Here is a 19,878-nt window from a genome sequence, read left to right as displayed (position 1 = left end):
TCGAAGATCGATCTTGGAGAAAACGGTGGCTCCTTTAAGCTGAACAAACAAATCATCAATTCTAGGCAGTGGGTATTTATTCTTGATAGTCACATCATTTAGTGCACGATAATCCATACACATCCTCTCAGTATGATCTTTCTTTTCCACAAAAATGACTGGAGCTCCCCATGGAGACGAACTTGGTCTAATGTATTGTCACGCCCGGAATTTCTATCCAAAATTCCAAACGCTTGCATGTGTGTAAACCATCGTCCAGGAATCAGCCAAGGCACACAATAACAAATTGATAATAGAGTACAATTATTACTCTAATTAATAAGCGAACATAAAGTCATTACAGAGGTAGATAATTCCTCTCAAACAATAAAGTTCTAAGTAGTGCAAAATAAGATAAACGGCGCAGGTGACTCCATTCCACAAGCAGCTTGACTAGGGCTACGCCTAATCCTCCACACCTTCGGCATCACTGTAGAACTCCTCCTCTGATGAATGATTGCAAGGTGAGTATATGACATACTCAACAAGCCACGCAGCAAATATGCAAGTGCAAGGGATAACAAAGGATGGCATAATATAGTCTCATTTGCATAAATGGCATTTAATAAATATTTCAGAATTTAATAAAACAGAAAAGTATTTAATTAAGCAATATTAATCCATCTCTATACAACATACCCGTTGCATAGGCCCAACCATTCTGAACAACCAATCCCGGCTGCACAGTTCTATCTCCAAACCAGGAATATACCATTCCAAGCCAGGAGTTAAACAAATTATTATCAAGTACAACATCATTTATTATGGTGAGAGGTGTGAAACTAATCACGAAAAACATTGTTACACCCGCCCATAACCGTGGGCACGGCTATTCGAATAGTTTTACTCTGGCCAGAGGTATACCACTGTACCCACAAGACACAACCTCAACATCATGTCAACCATGCGTCGCGATACTTAACAAGTACCCGAATAGAGATTGTCATAATACCCTCTGCATAACACAATTCAAAGCAGTGCTCCGTTCCTGGATCATAATCACCCCCTTATAAACAAGGCATGGACTCCCCAGCGACCCCTGTGGGCTTATCTCCGCCACTTCACAGTCTGGTGCTCTACAGTGAACCATACTATACAAAAAGTAAAGCCGTTGCCCATGCTGGCTTGTGGTTGGCACGGTTAATGTTTCACAACCGAAAATCGTGAACCGGTCCTTAATTGTCATGAGCATGACCATCAAAACCATGTGCTCACAACCCACCATTGTCAGGTTTTAGTTGGCAAATTGATTAATTAACCAATCACGATCAACCATCGTGAGCTATCATTAAGCCATCATTAAATAATAGTGAATCATAAGATACCCCATTTATACGAGCTAGTGTCTCTAAGCATGGCTAAGCATTCTAGCACTTTAGCTAAAACCATATAATGTTCTAGCTAATCCAATTATTAACCAAGTGACAAAGAATAGGTAATCAATAATCAAAAGGATATAACAAAGGCAATAGGTTATTTCCACCCAATGACATTGAAAAATAAATGCAATAGTTGAATAGAAACAATAGCTTTAAAAAGGATCAACATGCTCAAATGGTCATTTGAGATCTGTGTGACTTGCCTTGCTGGCCTTGGAACTCTTCAAAGTCTTCTCCTGCAAAATCGGACTCTCCGGGAACGTCGGAATCTAAGCAGAAAAGAGCAAAATCACCAAAACAGCACATAAACAATCATGAACAGTACATGTGGATATTTTTAACATGTAGATCTCAATTTTAGAAAAATTTAGAGACTTGAACCAACTAAATCCGAGCTTAGATGAATTAGTTATGAATTTTTAAAGATTAAATCGGATTAAATCATTTATATAGATTTTAATTGAATTATGACGCAATAAAGAATTATTTTTGAAAAGGAAAAAGGATTTATTGCTTCAGCGGCTCGGGTTTACGGTGGACCGGGTGCACAGGAATGGTCTACGGAATGGACGGCTGAGATCTAATCCTATCCAAAACGGATGGCCGAGATCAACTTGATCTACCGCGGTCTACGGCTGACGTCGACGATGACATCGGCGATGACGTCACCACCGGGGGCGGCTCGGCCACGCACGCTCGCCGGCGAACGATGGCGCGGCGGCGCAAACGGAGGGCACCTACGGGTAGCGGGCGACGCGGCGAACTCACCGCAAGCACGGACGGCGGCGGACGGCAACCAGACGGCGACGGCGACGAGGTTGAAGTGACGGCGGCGTTCGGTTCGACGACGACGGCGGTGCTCCGGTGATCTTCGACGGAAACAGAGGGGTGGACGAGGACGGTGACGACTTGGCGAACCTGACGGTGGCCTTCCCGAGCGACGACGACGACCTAAGCGACGGTATGATCCTTTTGCTTCAATGCCCTGAACTCACGCTTCTTCAAAGCAACAACTCCTACAGGTATGTGTGTCTTCTTGAATGCCTCAGTGAACTCCGCCCAAGTGATTGGTTGTCCTTCTGCTCTGTTCACCCGGAAATGATCCCACCATTCTGATGCAGGTCCTTGCAACTGATGTGAAGCGAAAACAACTTTCTCCTGATCCGTGCACTGGAGCAGTTCCAACTTCTTCTCAATAGTGTGCAACCAATCACCTGCTTCCACTGGGTTAGTAGTACTAGAAAAGGTAGGTGGCCTCACACGAAGAAAATCAGCTAGCTTGTTCTGCGGCGGTGGAGCATTGTTGTTTCCTTGGTTGAGCTGGTTCTGCATCTGCTGTATCATCATGTTCATTAATTGAGTCTGTTGAGCCAGAACTTGAGCAAGAGTTGGGTTATCTTCATTGTTATTATTTCCACTTCCACTGGTGCGAGTGTTCACCATCTGTTGCATATTAGAGAAGATAGAAGGAGAGGGGTTACACTAAAGACAAGACCTTAACCAGGTTAACACTGATCTGATGTGTGTAGACCATTATATTGTTCAGGTTGATTAAGCAAGCAACCTAGTACAGTTACACACTCATCAATGAACTACTCCAATGATGGGAATGCAACCATACCTACACACAAAGCAAACAAACGTTCTACCCTACTAACTATTCTTCAAAGACACTTTGGCGGCATAGGTTTCTAAGGTAGGATCCAAACTTCATTCCATCTTGACCACTTGGCACTTCGGTCCTTCCTCGATCCACTTGACTGACCTCCATAAGTAGACCTCATTGGCGTCTTCAAGTTTCAACAACTAGTTTCAGAACTACTCAAGTTGAAAGCAGGAGGGGAGAGGATGATAAAACAATTTGCAAAGAATTCTAGATAAGGAAGAAAGGAGAAATTTTCACAAATCATGTTTTCGGAAAATTTGTCCTTAAGGTTTGACCATTTGGCTTATCCTACAGTCGAGATGGCTCTGATACCAACTTGTCACGCCCGGAAATTCACTAGTAATTTCCGAACTTATTTGTGCATGAAATCCTCGTCCAGGAATCAGCCGAGGTACACAAATTGACAATTTAATATACAGATTCATCAAATTAACTAAAACGATAAATACTTACTTAAGAGGCACTAAGTCCTCACCAAGAAGAAAACTGCAGCGGAAAATAAAATCTAGCGAAGCTCCGGCTACACTCCCACAGGCAGCTCAACTGGGGTATAAGCCAAACGTCTTCTCCTTCTGGATCCTTTTTCTTCAACTGAGGTTGATTGATTATTGCAAGGTGAGCATATGACATACTCAGCAAGCCACACAACAAATATGCAAGTGCACAAGGATACCAAAGGATGGCATAATATAGGCTCATTTGCAAAAGCAGCATTTAGCAAAACATTTAAGAGGAATAAAATAGTGGAGTAGTTAATCAGAAATTTTAATCAACACTGAACAGCACACCCATGCTGCACAGGCCCAACCATCCTGAACAACCATACCCGGCTGTACAGATCAAATCTCCAAACCAGGAGCTAAGCAAATTATTACCAGTATAACATCATTAATTATTGTGAGAGGTGTGAGACTAATCACGAAAAACATTGCTCAACTCGCCCATAACCGCGGGCACGACTATTCGAATAGTTTTACTCTGGCCAGAGGTGTACCACTGTATCCACAAGACACAGCCTCAACATCATGTCTACCATGCGTCGCGATACTGGAAAGTACCCGAATAGAAGCTGTGACAATACCCTCTGCACAACACAACTCACGACAGTGCACCATTCCTGGATCATAATCACCCCCTTATAAAACAAGGCATGGACTCCCCAGCGACCCCTGTGGGCTTATCTCCGCCACTTCTCAGTCTGGTGCTCCGCAATGAATCATGCTATACAAAAGGTAAAGCTGTTGCCCACGCTGGCTTGTGGTTGGCACGATTAATGTTTCACAATAGTAGCTCGCGAACCGGTCCTTAATTGTCATGAGCACGACTCTCAAAACCATGTACTCACAACCCACCATTATCAAGTTTTAGTTGGCAAGTAATTAATTAACCAATCACGATTGACCATCGTGAACTATCATTAAGCCATCATAATAATGAGTCATAAGTTATCCCAATAGTGTGCTAATGTTTCTAAGCATGGCTAAGCAATCATATCTAATATCTAGCTGAACTAATATATATAGCTCAACTAGTTAAGTTATAATATCCCAAGGTATCAAGGAATAGAGTAATCAATGCAAACAGGCCATAACAAAGGAATAGATTCACACCACCCAATGACATTCGAAAATAAATACACAGTTGAAATAAATAGAGAATTTAAATATAGGATCAACATGCTCAAAGGATTGTGTTTAGGATCTGTGTGACTTGCCTTGCAATAATCGGTCTTCAATTAATCTTCTTGAATACTTCCGGCGCACTCGCGAACCTTTGCAATGACGGAAACGACAAGCTAACACGCAAAACGAAGAAAAAGACTAATAAAAACCAAATAAACAATACATATAAAGTAAACAAACATGTAGATTATAATTTTAGATGAATTATGAGACTTGAACGGCCTCATTCTGACTTCAAATGAATTTATTATGAATTTTACAAGATTAAATCTATTTAAAGCCCATTTAAAAAGAATTAAATAAATTTAATTCAATTTATGGAAAATTTTAATATGTAGATCTTTATTTTACACAATTTTTGCAACTTGAACCACATTAAACTGAGTTCAAATGAATTAGTTATGAATTTTTAAAGATTAAATCGGATTAAAACACTTATATGGATTTTAATTGAATTATGACGCAATAATGAATTATTTTTGAAAAGGAAAAAGGGTTTATTGCGTCAGCGCTAGGGTTTGCGGTGGACCGGGCGCACGGCAACGGTCCACGGGAACGGACGGCCGAGATCAACCCTATCCAAAACGGACGGCCGAGATCGATCCTATCCAAAACGGATGGCCGAGATCGAACGGTCCACGACGGGTCTACGGCAGACGGCCACGATGACGTCAGCGACAACGTCAGCGATGACGTCAGCACCGGCGGCGACTCGGGCGGCTCGGGCGCGCATGCTCGCCGGCGAACGACGGCGCGGCGACGCGAACGGAGGGCACCAACGGGTAGAGGGCGACGCGGCGAACTCACCGGTGACCAAAGAAGCGGCGGAGGAACAACGGACAGCGCCGGCGACAAGGAAGAAGCGGCGGCGGAGATCGGGTCGACGGTGGTGACGGTGCTCCGGCGGTCTTCGGCAGCGGCGAAGGGGCGGACGAGGACGGCGACGCGACGGCGACCACGATGGTGACCTCCCCGAGCGACGACGACGACTGGAGTGACGGCGGCACACGGCTGGAGCGGCGGCGACAACGGCGGCACGAGGCGGCACGGCGCTAGGGCGCTACAAGCGACGAGAGGCGAAGGCGAGGGTGGCGGCGGTTAGAGGAGAGCTCGGGGGTCCTTTTAAAGGGGCTAGCGAGCGGCGGCGGAGGCCCACGGCGACCGGCGGCGAGAAGGAAAGATTAAGGTTAGAGGAGAGAGATCGATCCGAATCAAACTCGAATCCACGGATTTCCAAACCGAATTAGCTCATGATTCCATAAGAGAAAAGATAGAGGAGATCTCAAGGATCATTTGCCCTCAATCAATTTCACCCGATCGGGAAAGACGCGGCCGAATTTGGAAGGAGACGGCGGCACGGCTCGGCTAGGGTTCGGGCGGCGGCGGCGGCGCGAGGAAGACGAACCTGACAGGTGGGACCCACCTGTCAGCGGCCGAGAGAGAGGAGGAAGGGGCGCGGCGGACTAGGCCGACTGGGCCGGGGAGGGAGAGAGAAAGAGAGAGGTTTTGGGCCGACTTTCGGCCCAAAGCCAAAAGGAGGATTTAAAAACATTTTTCTATTTAAATTATTCATGAAATGCAATTCCATTTATTAAAAATACTTCCTTAGCTCAAATAAATCCCAGAAAAATCTAGGAATTATAGAATTAAGCAAAGTATTTAACAAAATTTTATCTAGCCCAATTTTATATTGAGATTTAGCAAATTAAAATTAGATCTTCTCTTTTAGACTTTTAAAATCATTTCTAATAATTCCTTTTAAACAACAATTTATAATTTAAGGATTTTTAAACAAGAAAAACTCTTAACAATTATAATTAGATCATTATTTATCAAATAATTACTGAACTGTTCTTTGTATCATTTAGGAATTGAGCTCCGAAAGATCCGAGAATATTTCAGAGAGTGTAATTAACCATGGAGAATTTAATAAAAAAATTAAATCCATTCATGCTTTATATTTAGGAAATTTTATTTCCCACATTTAACTTCACTTGTAAATTAAAGATCATTTAATATAAATTCTATTATTAGTTTATTAAATAATTTATAAATCCTGAAACAAAAATCAGGATGTGACAGAGGCCCACGGCGGCCGGCGGCGAGAAGGAAAGATTAGGGTTAGAGGGAGAAAATTGAATCCGAATCGAGCTCGAATCCGACGATTTCCAAACGAAATTAGCGAGAGATTCCAAAAGACAAAAGGAAGAGGGGATCCCGGGGATCATTTCCCCTCTATTAATTTGATCGGATCGGGAAAGGGGCGGGCGAATTTGGAAGGGGCGGCGGCGGCTAGGGCTCGGCTGCGGCGGCGCGAGGAGGAAGACGACTCTGACAGGTGGGCCCCACCTGTCCGCAGGAGGGAGAGGGGGAGAGCGGCGGCTCGGCTCGGCGGGCTGGATGGGCCTGGCGCTAGCAGGCCGGGGTGAGAGAGAGGGGTTTTGGGCCGACTTTCGGCCCAAAGCCAAAAGAGGATTTTTAAAACCTTTTTCAATTTAAATTATTCGTGAAATGCAATTCTATTTATTAAAAATACTTCCTTGGCTCAAATAAATCCTAGAAAAATCTAGGAACTATAGAATCAAATGAAGTATTTAATAAAATTTTATCTAGCCCACTTTCATATTGGAATTTATTATTTAAAATTAGATCTTTTCTTCTAGGCTTTTAAAATCATTTCTAATAATTCCAATTAAACAACAATTTATAAATTTGGGGTTTTTAGGGTGTGACATGTATCCTTTCTGAAGCAAATCATCTACTTGCCTCTTGACCTCTGCTAGTTCATTGGCTGCCATTCTATAAGGTCTCTTATGGATCGGAGTTTTTCTTGGTACCAGATCTATTCTGAATTCTATATCTCTCTTGGGCGGCATACCAGGTAAATCATCCGGGAACACATCCGGGTAGTCCTGTACTATGGGAATCTCTTCCAAACTTACTTGGTTCAGACTTGACCTTAAAGGCTCAGAAGGCAATGCGTAAACAGTTACAACTTGACCGTCATTGCTGGTGAGAGTTACTTTTCTATTGGCACAGTCTATCACACCTTTATATCGGGCTAACCAGTCCATCCCTAGGATGACATCAAGGTCTTTGGATTCTAATAGAATAAGGTTGGCCAGAAATGGTACTCCTTGAATCTCTATTCTGACGGAGGGGCTACGTTGTGACGAGAGTGCTTGGTTGCTGGGGGTACTAACCATCAACGGACGTCTAAGATCTTCTACCTCCATCCCGTGATTTCTCGCAAAACTCATAGACAAAAATGAATGTGTAGCACCAGAATCGAAAAGCACTGTTGCAGGAACTGAGTTAACAAGGAACGTACCCAAAATCACATCTGGAGCACCTTGGGCTTCTGCAGCAGCAACATGATTGACACGAGCCTTGGACACTGGTGCGGTGGAGTTGTTCTGTGCAGGGACAACCTTCACGCGCCGGGGCTTCGGACACTTGTCAGAATAATGACCTGGTTCCCCACAGTTGAAGCACACTCTTGGCTTGTTTCCCGGCTCCCTCTTGGCAGGCTGATGCTGGGCTAGAGTTGCAACAGGACGTGGAGCTTGGTTGCGGTTGTTGTTGCCAGAATTGTTGTTGAAGAACTGACGCTGTGGACGGGCAACCAACGAAGATCCTCCCTGTGACACTGCCTGAGGTCCCATAGCAAGACACGGCCTCTGACTATTCCCCTGCTGAGCTTTGAAGTGAGCAATCCTGCGTTTCTTCTGCTCCATTCGGTTGTACTTGTCCTCCTGGCGAATGGCCATATCCACCAACTTCTGGAAATCATGATAATCCCCAGTCATTAATGGGTAAGAGAGCTCATCATTCAGTCCTTCCAAGAACTTCTCTTGACGCTCTTCATCTGTACGTACATCTTCTGGAGCATAGCGAGCTAGACGATTAAATTCATGCAAGTATTCAGTGACAGAGCGAGATCCCTGAGTGAGCGTCCTGAACTCCTTCTTCTTGGGAGACACCACTCCCGACGGTATGTGAGTTTTCCGCAAAGCAGCAGTGAACTCAAGCCAAGTGATTGGTTCCGCAGTGGTCCTGTTGAGACGGAAGTGATCCCACCACTCAGAGGCAGGGCCATGAAGCTGATGTGAAGCGAAGGAGACTTTTTCTTGATTAGTGCACTGAAGCAGGTCCAATTTCTTTTCTATGGCGTGCAGCCAATCACTAGCCTCAACTGGATTGGTAGTGCTAGAAAAAGTGGGCGGCCTCACACGAAGAAATTCTGCTAACTTGTTCTGGGGAGGTGCATGGTTGTTCCCCTGGTTCTGCTGGTTCTGGAATTGCTGCATCATCATGTTCATGAGCTGTGCCTGTTGGACCAGGACTTGGGCAAGCGTGGGATTCTCTCCATTGTTGTTGTTGTTGTTGTTGTTGTTGTTTGGGCCATTCCCATTGCTGTGAGTAAGCACCATTTGGCATAGGCAGGAGCACAAGAAGAGAAACAAGGAGGAAAAAACTACTTAGGACAGGGAATTGATTTTTATTAACTTGACTTTTATTGATCTTAACTGAGTTTCATTATTACACAAAACTGAAGACTCTCACACAACTTAACTTAAACTCCCTAACACTCGAAAGCAAACAAACGCATGCATTTACATCCCAACAATGATGTAAACCACATGCAAGACCCACACACGCAACCAAACTTAAACAAGCAAACTAACACAATGATCTAGGGCAACGACTTAACAAGGCGTTCTAGATCTTCCGGGCATCGGAATTGATTGAAGGCTCGTTCGGCTTGCCCCCATCATCTTGAGTAGCTCCCCACTCGACCTTTGAATGGGTGCGCTTCGATTCTTCTCCATCATCATCACTTACGTTAACGACCGAAGGATTCGCTGAGACTGGGACAACTTCTTCTTCTTCCACCACACGAACCTTAGGCGCCAACTGGTAGCGAGGGACAAATAGAGCTCTCTTCCTTGTGGTAAGACGAACCCTGGCCTTTTGTGGTGGTGCTTCTCCCTTCAACGCGGCTAGTTCCTTCTCCAAACGATCAACTTTGTCCTCAAGCTTACATATCTTACCACGATTCCGGTCTTCACGATCTTGAGCAGCTAACACAATCTCAGCGCGGAACTCATCCATGGCCCACAGCATCTCAACCAAATGCCTTGTGGTAGCATCATTCTCAATTCCTGCAGGTTCAAGGTAGCTGCCACGGTCACTTCCCTGGGGTTGGCGAGGATGGTAGCGATACTCAGTGTCGGCCAACTGATCACTGTAGCAATCGCGAAGCTCTCCTATGGCGATCCTTGCCACCTCCTGACAAGCATGAATGTAGTTTCCCCCTCCAGCCTCGAACATCAGCGATGGGATGTCTTCATGATTAGTGTTCAAGGTGACCTTGACACGGCACTTCTCTTCATCACGGTCATGAGGAATCTGGGCATACAAAGGGGCAGTCCCAAATCCTATGGCGAAGGACATCGTACGCAACTCCTGGACAAATCCCTCAGTACCGAACAAGTACTCAGGCTTGAAGCGCGGCATCTAAAGACAAGTGAAAGGAGGGAGTTAAGACATTTATCCAATTAATAGCACAAGTTTTTGGATTAATTTGAATAAAGTTAGAAAATCAAAGTAAAAGGTAAATAAATAAAGTAAACCAATCTTGCAAGATAAGTTGAAACAGTTGAAAACAGAATCACAAATTTTGCACTTTTGAATAACAGGTTTCAAAAGAAATAAAATAAAAGAGAGTTATAAAATCAACATGCTAAATTATATTGCAACATGATTGAATAAATAAATAAATAAATGAAAGGTTGTAAAATCTCTGCTAGAAAGTGGGCCATTAGTATAGTAATAGATGTACAGTACTAACAACACAGGAATAATAAATAAATTTTGAATGAGAACAATTAAAGGGACTATAAACTGCATGTGCCATTAGCTTGGTTTAATTAAAAGAGAAAGAGAGGAGAACAGTTCTACTTTTTCAATCTTTTTAGAGGGCTTCTATAGGTATCCATTTGGCATAACCTAGGGTCAATGTGGCTCTGATACCAACTTATGACGCCCGGAATTTCTATCCAAAATTCCAAACGCTTACATGTGTGTAAACCCTCGTCCAGGAATCAGCCGAGGCACACAATAACAAATTGATAATAGAGTGCAATAATTACTCTAATAAATAAGCGAATAGAAAGTCATTACAGAGGTAGATAGTTCCTCTCAAACAATAAAATTAGGAAAATAAGATAAACGGCGCAGGCGACTCCATTCCACAAGCAGCTTGACCAGGGCTACGCCTAATCCTCCACACCTTCAGCATCACTGTAGAACTCCTATGATGAATGATTGCAAGGTGAGTATATGACATACTCAACAAGCCACGCAGCAAATATGCAAATGCAAGGCATAACAAAGGATGGTATAATATAGTCTCATTTGCATAAATGGCATTTAATAAATACTTCAGAATTTAATAAAACAGTAAAGTATTTAATTAAACAATATTAATCCATCGCTATACAACATACCCGTTGCATAGGCCCAACCATCCTGAACAACCATTCCCGGCTGCACAGTTCTATCTCCAAACCAGGAATATACCATTCCAAACCAGGAGCTAAACAAGTTATTACCAATTACAGCATCATTTATTACGGTGAGAGGTATGAGACTAATCACAAAAGACATTGTTAGACCCGCCCAAAACCGCGGGCACGGCTATTCGAATAGTTTTACTCTGGCCAGAGGTGTACCACTGTACCCACAAGACACAACCTCAACATCATGTCAACCATGCGTCGCGATACTTAACAAGTACCCGAATAGAGATGGTGACAATACCCTCTGCATAACACAATTCAAAGCAGTGCACCGTTCCTAGATCATAATCACCCCCTTATAAACAAGGCATGGACTCCCCAGCGACCCCCGTGGGCTTATCTCCGCCACTTCATAGTCTGGTGCTCTACAATGAACCATATTATACAAAAAGTAAAGCCGTTGCCCACGCTGGCTAATGGTTGGCACGGTTAATGTTTCACAACCGAAAATCGTGAACCGGTCCTTAAATGTCATGAGCACGACCATCAAAACCATGTGCTCACAACCCACCATTGTCAGGTTTTAGTTGGCAAATTGATTAATTAACCAATCACGATCAACCATCGTGAGCTATCATTAAGCCATCATTAAATAATAGTGAATCATAAGATACCCCATTTATACGAGCTAGTGTCTCTAAGCATGGCTAAGCATTCTAGCACTTTAGCTAAAACCATATAATATTCTAGCTAATCCAATTATTAACCAAGTGACAAAGAATAGGTAATCAATAATCAAAAGGCTATAACAAAGGCAATAGGTTATTTCCACTCAATGACATTCAAAAATAAATGCAATAGTTGAATAGAAACAATAGCTTTAAACGGGATCAACATGCTCAAAGGGTCGTTTGGGATCTGTGTGACTTGCCTTGCTGGCCCTGGAATTCTTCAAAATCTTCCCCTCCAAAATCGGACTCTCCGGGAACGTCGGAACCTAAGCATAAAAGATCAAAATCACCATAACAGCACATAAACAATCATGAACAGTACATGTGGATATTTTTAACATGTAGATCTCACTTTTAGAAAAATTTAGAGACTTGAACCAACTAAATCCGAGCTAAGATGAATTAGTTATGAATTTTTAAAGATTAAATCGGATTAAATCATTTATATAGATTTTAATTGAATTATGACGCAATAAAGAATTATTTTTGAAAAGGAAAAAGGAGTTATTGCGTCAGCGGCTCAGGTTTATGGTGGACCGGGTGCACGAAGACGGTCTACGGAATGGACGTCCGAGATCTAACCTAATCCAAAACGGACGGCCGAGATTGAATCGGTCTACCGCGGGTCTACGGATGACGCGGCGCTGATGCCAGCGGTGACATCATCACCGGCGGCGACTCGGCACCTCATGCTCGCCGGGGAACGATGGCGCGGCGGCGCAAACGGAGGGCACTAATGGGTAGCGGGCGACGCGGCGAACTCACCGAGGGCTTGGACGACGGTGGACGGCAACGGACGGCGACGGCGGCGAGGTTGAAACGGCGGAGACGTTCGGGTCGACGACGACGGCGGTGCTCCGGCGGTCTTCGGCGAAAACGGAGGGCGGGACGAGGACGGCGGTGACTTGGCGATCCCGACGGTGACCTTCCCGAGCGACGACAATGACCGGAGCGGCGGCAGCGCATGGCTGGACTCCCTCCGGCGGCGGCGGCGAATGGCTTGACGCGGAGGTTGCGCTACAAGCGGCGGCGAGCTAAAGCGAGGGTGGCGGCGGATAGAGGAGGTCCCGGGGGTCCTTATATAGGGGCTAGGGGCGGCGATGGAGGCCCACGGCGGCCGGCGACGGCGATGGAAAGTTTAGGGTTCGGGAAGAAAAACGAATCCGAATCGAGCTCGAATCCGGCGATTACCAAATGAAATTAGATGAAGTTTCTATAGGGGAAAAGATAGAGGAGATCAAGGGGATCATTTCCCCTCTACCAATTTGACCGGATCGAGAAAGGGGCGACGAAATTTGGAAGGGGGCGACGGCGGCTTGCACGGCTAGGGCGCAGCTGCGGCGGCGCGAGGAAGACGACAACCCTGACAGGTGGGCCCCACCTGTCAACGGGAGAGTGGAGAGCGAGCGGCAGCTCGGCTCGGCGGGCGGACTGGACCGAGGCGCGCTTGGGCCGGGGAGAGAGAGAGAGGGGTTTTGGGCCGACTTTCGGCCCAAAGCTATAAGAGGGATTTTAAAACCTTTTTCTATTTAAATTATTCATGAAATGCAATTCCATTTGTTAAAAATACTTCCTTGGCTCAAATAAATCCCAGAAAAATCTAGGAACTATAGAATCAAGAGAAGTATTTAATAAAATTTTATCTAGCCCACTTTTATATTGGAATTTGTTATTTAAAATTAGATCTTTTCTTCTAGGCTTTTAAAATCATTTCTAATAATTCCATTTAAACAATAGTTTATAAATTTAGGATTTTTAGGGTGTGACATTTTCGAACCGTACCGATGCCGAGTTGATGAGATGGCACCAGGAGGGTAGGAAAAATGACGGTAAGATTCAACACCCTGCCGATGCTCGACAGTGGAAAAACTTTGATGCACTACACCCGGAATTTGCAAAGAACCCGAGAAACGTAAGGTTTGCCTGGAGCACAAACGGAAAGAACCCGTTCAGTGACCTAAGCAGCACATAGAGTCATGTCGGACCATCAGGCTTCATTCCATTCCATTTCATCTCACATCAGGGCACAACGAGATACATATCAAGGGGGACAGAGAGGCTACCAAGCTTAACAACGAACACCCAACAGGGGCTCACACACCTAGCCTTTCTCACAGAGATGGTGGAGGCGCAAGTGGATCGACCGGAAGTGGGGGGCTTCCTGCGAATCCTTCCCAACCTGTGGGATTGGATCATACCGGACTTAACGCTTGCCTGTGCGACTAGGGCGGAGGTGTTCCTGCGATTCATCTTCTGGTAGCGGGCTTCCAGATCCATGTACTGCTCTCGAAGCTCGTCCAGCTCCTCGAGTGCCTGCTCGTAGGCATCCTCGATGCTGCGGGCCAGCTCGGAGAGGAGGGTGCACCGACTTTCTTGGGCTGGTCCGGTGAAGCGGAGGTGGTATCGGTTGTCGTCCTCGGAGCGGAATGGGTACAAGCTCAAAACATTGACTATACCTAGGGGGACGGAGAGCTTGCAGAATCGATACAGGGTGTCACGGGACACATCGTAGGATGGCGGCGTCCAGGATGATCCGAGGGTGACGAGTCTGGAAAGAGATCATGATCATCTCTTTCTCTTCCTCTCTGGGGAAGGGGAGGAAGAGCTTCACCTTCCAGTACTTCTGGGATCCCCGGACGATTTGCTCGCCACGATAGATTGGCCCAGAAAAGAAACCGAGGTGCTGGAGCAGCTGACCCAGCTGCCAGGCATACCCAATTGTACACACCTAAGGGAGTACCTGAGGTGGTTGCTGAGGTGGTTCTGGAGGGGGCGCAGCCATGGTTACTGCGAGGTCTACCATGGAGCTAGGGTTTTTCTGGCTAGCTTAGTTCAAAGGAGAGGGGAGGGGAGGACTGGTGCACTTTCTCAGGGTCGCTTGGGGCTCCTGTTATAGGCACCAACCACTGGGGCTCCTGTGATAAGGTCAGTAGCTCCAGTGCTTATCCTGTGGTATGGTCGGTCCCATTTACTGGTAATGGATAGTGCTCTGCTGTAGATCTCGTCAGTCAGAGTTCCTGTAGATCCTGTCGATCAGGGTTCCTGTTGCGTTCCCACGAGTGCCGTCAGCACACAGTGGTTCCAGGTCTTCCGGGGTCCTTGAACGGTCAGACACTGTGCTGGTCCTTATTCCTTACGGTCGAAGCTTCATGTTGGTCCCATGCTTCTGTTGCCTCAGGTTGCTAAGCATACGAATGGCTTCTTCGCGGTCAGCTAATCATAATTAGGCCTGGTTGGATCTTGGTGCAGCTGGTTCTGAGTGCCCACTTGTTAGTGGTTGTCCTTTATCTTAAGCAGCACCAGATTTAGAAAATTGGGGAAAGAATCCACCGGGAGGAAAGATAAGGATTTGAGTTTGAAAAGGGGATGAGAAACTAACCCACAAAGATTGCCCAAAAGGTGGCAGCTACATAGCAAGGAAAACAATACACAAATAATGGATCGCTGCCCCTTATTGCGAGAACTCGCACTAGTGAGCGGCTTAATACAACGTCTACAACACACATCTAACGTTTTTAGTCAGTTCAGTCAGTGGTTAGGATAGCTCTAGCATACCTTCTATCTCTTCAACCTTAATCCTTATGGTCTGTATAGGAGTATTCGAATACTGGGGATAAGTCGAGATTTATCAAAAGAAATTTTTCAATAATACTTGAGAAGGGAGAGTAGTAAGAATCTAAGGTTTTATCAAAATAGGTTTTGAAAATATGTGGTTTATGTGTAATAGGCTACGCTTAGCTGATCCTAGGTCTTAAGGGTGGTCGCAAGGGTCCTTAGGTCCTGCAGTCGTCTAGCTCTGATACCAAGCTTGTGGGCCCTCGATTTTATGCACCGGAAACCCCATATGTTTTACAATACCATTCCCTGGACCAGTAAATGGTACACACATGGCACAGTTGTATATCAAAAGCTGACATCATTATACAGGTTAAACTATACATTAATAATACAAGGATAACCCAAATGGGACCCAAATAGACCGAGCATGGTCATATACATTACAAAATACCAAAAGAAGTAGATGAGATAACGGAAGCGAAGCAGCGGCGGTCCAACGTACTCCATAGGCATCGACTGGTGAACCTAGGTCCCGACTCCACCGTCTTCAATATCTCTTCATCAACATTGTTCCCGTATGGTCGACTCCAACTCCTTTCTAAAAGATTTAGTTAAGCAAGGGTGAGTACCAACCTACTCAGCAAGCCACTACTACAGGATGCATTTAGTGCACACAGGGGTTCAAGGATGGCTTGGTATATTTACATAAAGCTAGTTTTCACAATTCATTTCACAAACCTATGACCTAGCAATTTTAAGTGAAAAACAACATTAAGTTGATGTTGTCATTAATCCGTGAGGGTTCATCCACCTTCCCCAAGCCTCGATTGGTCCGGTCCACCTTCCTGTCCAACGAGCAAAGTCACACTTCATTCTCAATCTAAGCAAGATTAAAATCTATGAGGCTAATCAAGAGTAGTACAAGTCCCGGCACTCATTAACCGCGAGCACGGCTATTCGAATAGATTTGATTTACTCACACTGCAATGGATGTACGCTTTTAATCCTGCACTCCGCGACTTGCCTAACGAATGAGCCTAGTCCCAACAAATGAGACGTGTCACGGCCCAGTTTTTCAGTAAACCCTCGCATTATGGCACCCACTCCAAGGACTATGAACTCCCATTGCACCCCGACGCCCAACCCTACCTCGAGTCGGAAGGTGAGGGGAGTCCTGGCGCTCCCGATATCACAAGAAGTTACATTACATGTAGGTTAGGTGTGTTTTAAGTTTTGCCAGCATAACCAAACCAATCCACCACACTGCAACAACATTACATCATCACAAGTGCAGAACCACCATGATAGGGGTGCTGCCCCACGAGGATTTCTTAGTCCACCGGTTCTATACCCACTCGAGAAGTGTGGTCGTACTCTGATCATCTCCTGCATAGCTTCTTGAATTGGTCCTTAACTGACCAGGGCCTGCGCCGAGTCGTTTCCAGAACCACCCATATTCCATTCGTGCCGCCCCAGTCGAAAACATTTGTTTTATTAGGTTTTTGGTTTTCGCAAAGCTTTTTGTGCTGCGGCCTGCGAGTGGCGCTCATGTCTCCACCCGCCTTCTTTGGCAATCACTCTCGACAAGTGACCACCCCCAACACATTCATATCCAACTAGTATGGAGTGTACAATCGTCTATAAATAAGCAGTACTAAGCAATATCAATATTTGACCACGTATAACAAATAGACTCGGGCAACAAAGATATATATAAAGGTAACAATATCAAGGAAATTAGCATGCAACTTTATTTATAAACAAAGCATTTGTAACATGGGTTCAACATGCCTTGCTTTTAGAAATCGATATCTTCGAGAAATCCACATCTGTTGAATATCCGCAATATCCGATACGCAGTTAATACGCAAAATCCTCCAAATAAGGTACCAAACATTTCAAACCAGAAGTGCCGTTGGATATATCTCGATTTTAAAAGAATTCCGGAAGTTGAACGGAGTCAATCGGAGTCACGGTTTGCAAGATATGAATTTCCGAAGGTTATACGGATTAATAATCCGAGGAAAAGGTTTCCTTTCAATGAATATTCTTCGTGAGGCCGCTCTGTCAGTGGGATTAAAGAAGAATTAGGGAGATGTTTCAAACTTACAGAGAGGAACTCGGGTTGTAAGGGGATGTAGTATGAACTTGTAGTGGATAAAGAGGCCGCAAGTGGGCTCGGCAGGGGATGTAATAGGGAGATGAAATAGACTTTTCGGCAGCGTCAAGGTCCCGAGGAGTCACAACACAGTAGGCCCCACCGGTGGGTCCCACAGCTTTTTCTTTTCTTCTTTTTATTTTCTTCTCTCTCTTATCCTTCCTTCCTCTTGTCGGTATCTTCTCTTGCTCTCTCCCCCTCGTTTCTTTCTCTGCTTCTCGCTTCTTGTGCGCGACAAATTGGACATTACGCCACTGTAAAGAGTGGGTTTCATCAGTATCGTTAAAATGCCACTCCCAATGAATGCCAAACATTTGGTTTTGCCATATTCACCATTTTATAAAGTTTTCATCATTTTCCACACATGGTCTGACCAAAATACCCTTCGGTCGGTTAAAGAAGACGAGTTGGGCTGGCATTGGAGAAGCAGCTCACCAGTCTTCGGGCGCATCCACGCCGAGCCGACGACACGACACCGCGTGTGGAGCGGCGGCTCAGCGCGCTGCTCTCCAAGGGCCCGAACACGACGGTGGAGCTGTTCCCGATGGTGGCACTCCGCGCTGCCACCGGCTGCTTCTGGCCGAGCAACGCATCGGCTCCGGTAGCTTCGGCGCGGTGTACCGTGGTTCCCACCCCGCTGGCGGGGAGGAGGGAGGAGGATGGGTTGGACGCGACATAGAAGGGGCTGCCCGAGCTTGACTTTGACGGGAGCGACTCGGCGTTGGCGGGTACGGCATCGGCTGCCGCGGTCCGTATTGGTATTTCTTAACTACATTACTAAAAATAGTCATTCCAGCAATGGCGCCAGAAATAGTCCTGGTATATTTATAGTTACAGAAATAATCCGCAAGCGCACGGATATACCATTGTAGCATTTTTTATCCCAAGCTATCGTATTTTTTATCCCAAGGAAAGATAATAAGAGTGAACTTTACTAATGCAGTTTATACATATATTACTTATAATTGTCAGAGCCTAAACAGGGTTTAAGTATAATATAAGGGTAGAGTGACACGAAGCAAAGCTATCCAATCCTCATAACGAATAATTCTACTAAGTGGAAGAAGAAATAGAAAGCACTCAATTCCTATACTTCTAGTATACACTTAAATCCTAACTTACATCTGTTAATGTACAATTATGTGGCCGATACCCCCTAACAGTGTCCTCCTGATACTTTGAGAGACTACCTTGGGTTGCCGAATTTCTTAAGACAACCTGTCATGGTAGTCCAACCGGGGCTAAATACGGATGAGTACTCTCCCCAGGAAATTGTCTTAGAAATATATACTAACAAGGAGGAATACCCGTACTGAGCTGTCACCATCAGCGGCCCACCTCTACTGTCCTGTAGCATATATACCTAATTAATTATGCTTAATAATCTAAGCACCATACTTACATTATTAAATACTACTCTATACCCGCATGCTAGACATAGAGTAACTGATAAATTAGACATTAAACCCGCACCATTACACCTCTCTGGTAGGCTACCCACACAATTAACACAATACAGATATAAAATAAGACTAGTACTTAAACAAAGTAGGCAAAATTTGCTACAGGACGTCCGAAAAATATGTAATTAGCTAGAGGACATTGTAAGAACGTGTATTTGCTGTAAGGCATCATAACAAAACTGGTAATTAACTGCTGGACACCGGCGGGATTATTTTATTATTTTTAGAGGGATAGGAGAGAGAAACAATCATTAAAGACCAGTTTGCCCTTGGCTCAAATTAATCCAATGTGGGCCCCACTATGAGTATGTCCTTCTCGTGTCGCCATCGTAGGTGAAGTGGTGAACCCCACGTCGGCGCCATCGAGCGTGCAGCTCGCTAGCCTCCGCGAGAAGTAGGCATCGAAACGGCCGCAACCGCACACCCTGAGTGGCACAGCGGCTGCGGTGGCGTTGACAGCGCACTCCTCAACAGCATCGCTGGGTGATGCCCTCCATGCCGTCTGCCCACGGCCTGCTGATCTGCCGGATGCTGTGCCAGTGGATGGCGACTTTCTCCGTCAGCAGCGAGTTCTTGATGTTGATGACGATACTGTCCCTCTAGACGACGCTGATGGTGCGGCTCGGCGTGTGGCCGTTGATGGTGACGGCCAGCTTGCGGACGCAGTCCGGGGACGTG

General features: G+C 45.3%; 1 protein-coding gene across 1 annotated transcript; it reads right to left on the bottom strand.

Moving 5' to 3' along the window:
- Window positions 1-7,713: 7,713 nt before the first annotated feature.
- Window positions 7,714-9,199, bottom strand: LOC136354533 (uncharacterized). The gene is made up of 2 exons (XM_066306039.1): window positions 8,098-9,199; window positions 7,714-7,724 (listed from the first exon to the last, which is right to left on the bottom strand). The coding sequence occupies exons 1-2, from the start codon at window positions 9,197-9,199 to the stop codon at window positions 7,714-7,716; spliced, it is 1,113 nt and encodes a 370-aa protein (XP_066162136.1).
- Window positions 9,200-19,878: the final 10,679 nt, after the last annotated feature.

This window comes from Oryza sativa, chromosome 12, assembly GCF_034140825.1.
Source record: "Oryza sativa Japonica Group chromosome 12, ASM3414082v1".
In the NCBI taxonomy this organism is placed as follows: Eukaryota; Viridiplantae; Streptophyta; class Magnoliopsida; order Poales; family Poaceae; genus Oryza; species Oryza sativa.
Note: the sequence above shows the minus strand (reverse complement) of the source record. Positions and strands in the feature narration are given on the sequence as shown.

What these genes read in the sequence shown, in the direction of transcription:
- LOC136354533 (XM_066306039.1), bottom strand. Translation starts at nt 9,199, where the DNA reads ATGGTGCTTACTCACAGCAATGGGAATGGCCCAAACAACAACAACAAC.